We start from the raw sequence: 7,668 nt of genomic DNA on the forward strand, positions 1-7,668 counted from the left end.
GTGTTTTGCCTGTGCCTTCACCGACAGTCTCAATATACCTGTCTTATTTTATGGAAAACAAACTCACCACATACTGCTCTGCAATTCTCAAGGTTCCAGCTATGAAGAGGTCAGAGGAGATGGTGAAGTATTTACAGGTAAACTACATTTTCTGTTGTTAACATTTTGACATTGGAGTGGAGGAGACTGCTGAGCAGCCATTTGGGCTGTAACAAGAGACCCAAAGTAAGCCCTCCTACTCTTCCTTGAAATTTGCAGCTAAGAGCCACAGCAATGAATTATAAGCAGTAAGAAAAGGAGGGTTCAGCTCTTTCATCTTAAACCTAAAGCTCTTGTTTCTTAAATATGATGTAGTATAAAATGAGAGAGTCACCTGTCCTTAGCTAAATCCTATTTAGTTTACTCAGCTACACATTTGTATGAAATACAGCATTGTCTGCAGCCATTGGACATTCATTTCCATCAGGCACTAATTAAACTGTCACAATGCAAGAGCAAACATGTTTCCTCCATAAAAGACTCCAATTAAAGGCAGGAAATCACAACATTTTAAGTGACTCCAATCAATGGGCTACAGTACAGAATGGATTTACAGTTGTGACTCCACCTAATGGATTTACAGTTGTGACTCCACAATTAAGACTGAAAGAATGTTTCTGTTCCAGTACTCTAATTCCCTTTCAGTACGAGCTCCGCTGTTGGATAAATTATTTAAAGTTCATGGTCTGTCTGCACAGTACATATTTGGCTTCAGCTTGGGATGCAGAATTCCCATTCTGGTCAATTATTCAGTGTTAGAATTGGCTGCAATAGGAACTATTGCCTAATTAGATTTAAGTTTTGGACAAATTATTTGTGTAATTCAGAAAACAAAATAATAAAGCCAAGGAGCAGAGCCTGTCTATCTCCTCTTTTTTGTTGCTCCAGTAACAGGTTGTATTACAGCTAATAATGTGACAGACATTCAGAACTGGACTTAGGCCAATATATCACACGCATTTGCACTGGACACCTCTAAACACCCCTCATGCTCATCAGCAATAAATTGCTTGCTGATTGATTTGCCTGCAATCTGGCACACCCTAAGGGATTCTTATTTACACGCAGAAGAGTGGCAAGGCCTGCTATGTGAGGTACTATGTAAATAATAAAAGGAATGGCATTTGTGAAAAGCAAGTGAGCCAATCTTTTAGTCAGCAGGGACTGCAACTTTTGATTGTCACACTCCTCAGTGATGTTAGGGGTCTGTTTTGCCCTCTGTATAGCTTTTTGTCTTTGGCATGTTGGCAGCAGGGACAGGCTAGCAGCTGAAAGAGTCTTCTAATAACATCAGTACCCTTCACATTTTTATGGCTGTACTTTCTAAAGGCCAGGACCTGTATGGCATTGAGTATTTCCTGTAAGAGGTAATCCATTGAGACCTCCTGTTGCAGGACTGGACCCTTTGTCATTAACCTGGTGAACACCTAAATCATAGTGATAGATTTAAACTTATTTCAAAATGATATTATTATCTTGTTACCCACCACCTGCTGCTTTTAGCCATATTTCCACCACTTCCCCATCATTTAAATGCTGTGTTGTAAGCCATTTCCCTATTAAACCTAAAACAGAGGTTCTCAGTCTGGGGCAGTGTTTCTCAAACTGGGGTCACCACTTGTTCAGGGAAAGCCCCTGGTGGGCCGGGCCAGTTTGTTTACCTGCCCCATCCACATATCTGGCTGATTGTGGCTCCCACTGGGGGCTGCTAGAAGTGGCAGTCAGTAAGACTCTTGGCCCACACTGCTTCCAGCAGCTCCCATTGGCCCAGAGGAGCGAACCGTGGCCAGTGGGAGCCACGATCGGCCGGACCTGTGGACGGGGCAGGTAAACAAACCGGCCCAGCCCACCAGGGGCTTTCCCTACACAAGCGGCGACCTCACTTTGAGAAACACTGGTCTAGGGGTAGCAACCTTCCAGGGAGGTTGTGAAGAGATGTCAGAGGGTCACAACTATCCTGCACATCTCAGAATTTGAGATGGGAGGGAGATTCCCATATAGAAAATGTTGAGAATCACTGGCCTAAAGGTATGTCATTGATTTAGCTAAACCTTCTTTTACACTGTTTCAAACTATAAAGTGTTTAAAGCACTGGCAAATACTTGACATGCCCCCCTGCACCTCAACTGGTAATCCATATTTTAATATTTTTAAAATATTGCAATAAAATATTTTTCACAATTTGTAATTAAAATCTTGAACATGGGCTGCGATTTTGTCAGATCTCAGAACTCAGTGGAGGTTGTTCTTGGTCAATACTTGGGATATGAAACCTAAAACACATCCCCTCCCCAACCCTTGATGTTACAGGGGATTAGACTCATAGACTTTAAGGTCAGAAGGGACTATTATAATCTTCTAGTCTGACCTTCTGCACAACTCCTGTAACAAACCCCTGACCTATGTCTGAGCTATTGAAGTCCTCAACTTGCGGTTTAAAGACTTCAAGGTGCAGAGAATCCTCCAGCAAGTGACCCATGCTCCATGCTGAAGAGGAAGGCAAAAAAAACCCCAGGGCCTCTGCCAATCTGCCCTGGAGGAAAATTCCTTCCTGACCCCAAATATGGCGATCAGCTAAACCCTGAGCATGTGGGCAAGACTCACCAGCCAGAAACCCAAGAAAGAATTCTCTGTAGTGACTCAGATCCCACCCGATCTACTGTCCTATCACAGGCCATTGGGCATGTTTACCGCTAATAGTCAAAGCAGCATTCTTCCTCTTGAATTAGTACAGAACAAGTGCCCCAGTGATTGCTATAGGACACTGTGCTATTGGAAGTGGCATCTTTCTGGAAAGAACTGAATCAGGGCTTGGATCACTTGTGACGATTAATAAATCCATCACACTTTTCAGAAGAAAGGAAGTGTTAGCACAGGGGTATTGACCAAATTCTAAAATGAGCAATTTTTTCTTCCTACTTAAATTCCACCTGTACTTTCAACTGGACACAGTAGTCTCATTTTCCTAAACTGGGAGTAGTGGTGAGGAAGCTGCTTTTCAAAGTGGGAGGGGAATTATTCCAATGTTTCAGAACAGAATATACAATTTTTATGTCAAGCACCATTATTAAAACCTTGACAGGGCCAAACATATGCATATCAAATAATACTAATAACCTTTTCATTAAAACACTAATTTATCAACTTCATAAACTATAAGGATCACAGTGTTTCTTCCACATCCAGCTTTTTTAAGAAGAAGAATGAAGAATGTTATCTGAGCACCAATGCCACAAGGGAATACTTGAAGGAGATGAAGACATTCCCTTGCCCAGGGGCTGATTCCATATAAAATGGCTGATGCTGGCTCCATCCTTTCCCCCTCTCCAGGCCAACACCTCAAACTGTTCAAAGCCTCCGCTATTAAAGTACAGGAGTAAATGAGGTTTCATCATATAAGTTCCAATCCTCTTTCATTTCCCCATTCCATGCCTACTGATCACCTTTGGCCAATATCTGCATCCCTTTTGCACTAAAGGGAAGAGGTGATGAGCTGACTCAAAGGACATTTGGCTTTACAAAACATACTTGCCACTGCAATAGTGCATAATACATTGCTGCTGAATGAGAACATTGTGTGGCCTATTTTTGCCTATTTGTTTTTTGACAACATTTGCATCACTTGCATTGGAAATTAAACACAAGAAGTTAAAAATAACAGCATGCCAAAATTAGTGCTGATGGCATCAGCTTGCAGATGCTAGATGACTGGCAAGAAGCTATCCAGATCATTATTAGTTACAGGATAAGTAGATTCCTCTCTAGCTTAACAGCTAAAACTTTACCTGCGGAATCTCAGAGTTATTGATTCACGTCCAGGTACTGATTCCAAGTCTGGAAAATTATGGTAATAGAAAACCTAATTTTTATTATTTCAAAATAAAATAAAAACATAATTAAGAAAAAATCAATGACCTCATAATTTCCTGAAACACTAAAGCTATGGAAAATGCCAGAATAGTTAAAAAAGCAGCAAATTGGGCATAAAATTTATGATATTGAAAAAAATGCAATAAATGATTAATCTGTTTTGTTGGCCAAGGGGGAACTTAAGAGAAATCATAAAAATAAATGATGAATGTCACCGGACACAGCACTGCTAGGCTGCTTTTCTGCTCTGGCTGGCCCCTGCTGAATGCAACAATAAAAGCTCAAGAAGATTCCCTGACATTACTGAGGGGACTGTTTCATGCTCTAAAACACTGAAACTGCCTTCAGCTGTAAGTGTGGTAGCTTTGTCATTCGTGTTCAGTACCTCTGTCTCTGAGACTTGCTTTGTAATGCTGAGCTGATCAGTTTAAAAATATCATAAATTGTAACTTAAGGAAACAAAGATCACCCCATCAGATCAGCTCCCACCAAAGCAATAAGCCCTTTTCTTATTAAAAAAAGATAATACACCTCTAACGCGATATAACAAGACACGATCTAGTACGACTTAGGATATAATGCAGTAAAGCAGTGCTCCGGGAGGGCGGGGCTTGGCACTCCGGCGGATCAAAGCAAATTCTATATGACACGGTTTCACCTACAATGCAGTAAGATTTTTTAGCTCCCAAGGACAGAATTATATCGAGGCAGAGGTGTACTATTAAATTGGGCAGTTATACTGAAGGACTTGATGCTTTTTCAGACTGAAAACAGCCTTTATTACAAGTATTTTAACAGACTTTTGTGTTTCGATCTGTGAAAGTCCATTATATAGTGATATGGTTAAAGCACTGCATTAACTTATTAGTGAAAACTAAATATTTTTCTTTTCTTTACCATTTGCTAAAGCAGTAAGAAAATAGCCATGAATACAACTGAAGACTTAGCCAACTTAACTTCATTGCAAAGCCATGCAGATGCCTTCACAAACTGTACTGATGTAGATGTCCTTCTGAAGAATTTCTATCTCCCTCTTATGTACAGCATAATCTTTCTGCTGGGCTTCCCAGGGAATATTATTGCAATTTCGGTATACAGTTTCAAGATGAGGCCCTGGAAGAGCAGCACCATCATTATGTTGAACTTGGCCTTCACAGACCTACTGTACTTAACAAGCCTTCCTTTCCTGATACATTACTATGCCAATGGAGACCACTGGGTCTTCGGAGACTTCATGTGTAAATTCATCCGTTTTGGCTTCCTCTTCAACTTGTATAGCAGCATCCTCTTCCTCACTTGCTTCAGCATCTTTCGCTACTTCGTGATTGTCCATCCAATGAAGTTCTTCTCTATTCAGAAAAGGAGATGGGCAGTAGTGGCTTGTGCTGCAGTTTGGGTGATTTCCCTGGTGGCTGTCAGTCCTGTCAATTTTTTAATCACCTCAAGAGAGGACCAAAACAAATCCATTTGCCTGGACCTCACTAGTTCTGAAAACTTGGACACTATTAGGTGGTATAACTGGCTTCTGTCTGGGTTAGCCTTCTACCTGCCATTAGTGGTTGTGACTCTGTGTTACACTGTCATTATTTACACTTTGGCTAGAGGGCCTCATACTCATGCTTGTTACAAGCAGAAGGCTCGCAGACTTGCCATTCTGCTCTTGGTGGTCTTTTATGTGTGCTTCCTACCCTTTCATGTCTTTAGGGGTGTTCGGATAGAATTACGACTTCAACCAGTTAGCTGCCACACTGAAAACCAAATCCATGCTGCTTACATTGCCTCTAGACCATTAGCTGCACTAAACACGTGTGGTAACCTATTACTTTATGTTGTGATGGGAGGCAACTTCCAGCAGGCCATCCTTTCTCTTTCAAGATGCAAGTTAAACAACTATGTGCAGCACACCGGGAGCAACAGAGATGTGAATAAGTAAGTCATCCTTCTGAAAAAGATGCATAGAAGCATTTGATTGCACTTGTCCTGTAACCTCTTTTATGTTCAATTTTATTTGTTTCCTAATAAAATTGCAGGTGGCCTCTCTGCTTCTCCAAAATAGCATCCCAAAACTGCAGAGTTTTAGGATTAGACTATATGTATGTCATGGTTAATAGGTGACTTATATTACTTTTAAATTAATTTTTTTATTTGTTTGTAAATTTATTTTTTTATTTATTTTATTTTTGGGGAAACACTTATGGCGTTGGTCAGAAATTACCTGACTAGCCCATCTTTGAGCGTTCAGTTAGCACTCAATTCAATATGGATTTGCCAGTAGCATATTTTAAACACAATGGGGGCCTCAACATTGACCTCACAACACAAATACAACTTCCATGTTATCATTGATACAGTATCTTATTTAGTAGTCTGTGCCAAATGCCACACAGGTCCTGAGCAGAGCCATTTCTTGATTAAGTAGGTAATATAACTGCACTAAAACATTTTGATATGCATCACAGATGTTGAACTCTATAGTTTTGAAAGTATTTTAAACTTTAAAGCATCAAACACTAAAAACATTTTTACAAACAGTACTGCAAACCTCTTAACATGTTTATTATTTTAGATTGCCCATTTTTATTATTGCGAATTTTTTATTGAAGTGTGGAGTTTGCTTATTAGCCACTAGGTGGCAATCATGTATGTGTATGCCAGTGAGCCAGATACCTGGTTTCAGGAAAGCACCTCAGAAAGGGTTACATGACAATGTAGTGTGATTACTGTGGGGTAGCTAACCACCACGTTTCTTATGGTGCTAAAATATAATGAATTTTATTTAATAAGAGATGAGTTGTGCTGCATAGAATCTTTACAGCACTTTGCATATGTGACCTTGGCCAATGTATCTTTGTGAAAAGTTTTGTTCATTTCAAAAAGAGCCTGCAGAAACCTTATTGCCTACAGATGTTTGTTTAATTTTCTGGTCTGAAAAAGTAAGAAAGGCAACATAGCAGATGCTCCTTCAAAACAGGGATTGTACCCACTAGTATGTCTGTTATTAGACTATATAAATATTGTATTTCAGCAGCAAGAACTTTCTGCAGAATGCATCAAGTTGTGGATTCTCAACTGTAACTTTCCTCATGTTCCACTATAGGGAGATGGTGCTGCTGTCCAGAATCCAAGTTGTCAAGTACAGTCTGCTGACATCATCAGGAACTGTAAGGTTATGGGAGGAGCAGTAAGCCCTGGGAGGGTCTCATCTCCTAGCCTTGCTATACCTGGCAGAATCAGTCCCTGTTCCCCTCTTCCTAGTCTACAAGACTGGAAGCTTGGGACCTGCATAAATTCAGGTACACACCATAAGAAATGTGTGTCTTGGCATTACATTTTGTCACAGAATGTGAGAAATTTTAATTTAGATAACCTAATATATAAGACGTTGACTTTACTTTTTTTGTTTTTATGCCATGGCTTTTTCTTAACACAAATTACTTTCTGCTCTCATACAATGTCCCCCTTCACCAAAACCATACCCTGACACCAGAAAAAGCATTAGTTAGGTTTTCCAGGAAAGAGCCAAAAATACAGCAGTCTACTAGGAAGAGCAAGGTGATTGACTAGTATGAGGAAATTGACTAGTACGATTGACTAGTACAGGGGTTGGCAACCTCTGGCACGCGGCTCACCAGGGTAAGCACTCCTGGTGGGCTGGGCCAGTTTGTTTACTTGTCGCGTTGGCAGGTTTGGCGGACCGCGGATCCCACTGGCCATGGTTCGCCGTCCCAGGCCAATGGGGGTGGCAGGAAGCCACAGCCA

The 7,668-nt window shown here is 40.6% G+C and overlaps 1 protein-coding gene across 1 annotated transcript; it reads left to right on the plus strand.

Annotated features, from left to right (window-relative positions):
- Positions 1-4,834: 4,834 nt before the first annotated feature.
- LOC127050269 (2-oxoglutarate receptor 1-like) lies at positions 4,835-5,842 on the plus strand. Its single transcript, XM_050952022.1, has one exon. It carries the CDS (start codon positions 4,835-4,837, stop codon positions 5,840-5,842), a length of 1,008 nt encoding a protein of 335 aa, XP_050807979.1.
- Positions 5,843-7,668: the final 1,826 nt, after the last annotated feature.

Source organism: Gopherus flavomarginatus, chromosome 1 (assembly GCF_025201925.1).
Source record: "Gopherus flavomarginatus isolate rGopFla2 chromosome 1, rGopFla2.mat.asm, whole genome shotgun sequence".
NCBI classification, from domain to species: Eukaryota; Metazoa; Chordata; order Testudines; family Testudinidae; genus Gopherus; species Gopherus flavomarginatus.

Coding starts and splice junctions, on each gene's coding strand:
- LOC127050269 (XM_050952022.1), top strand. CDS start 4,835: ATGAATACAACTGAAGACTTAGCCAACTTAACTTCATTGCAAAGCCAT.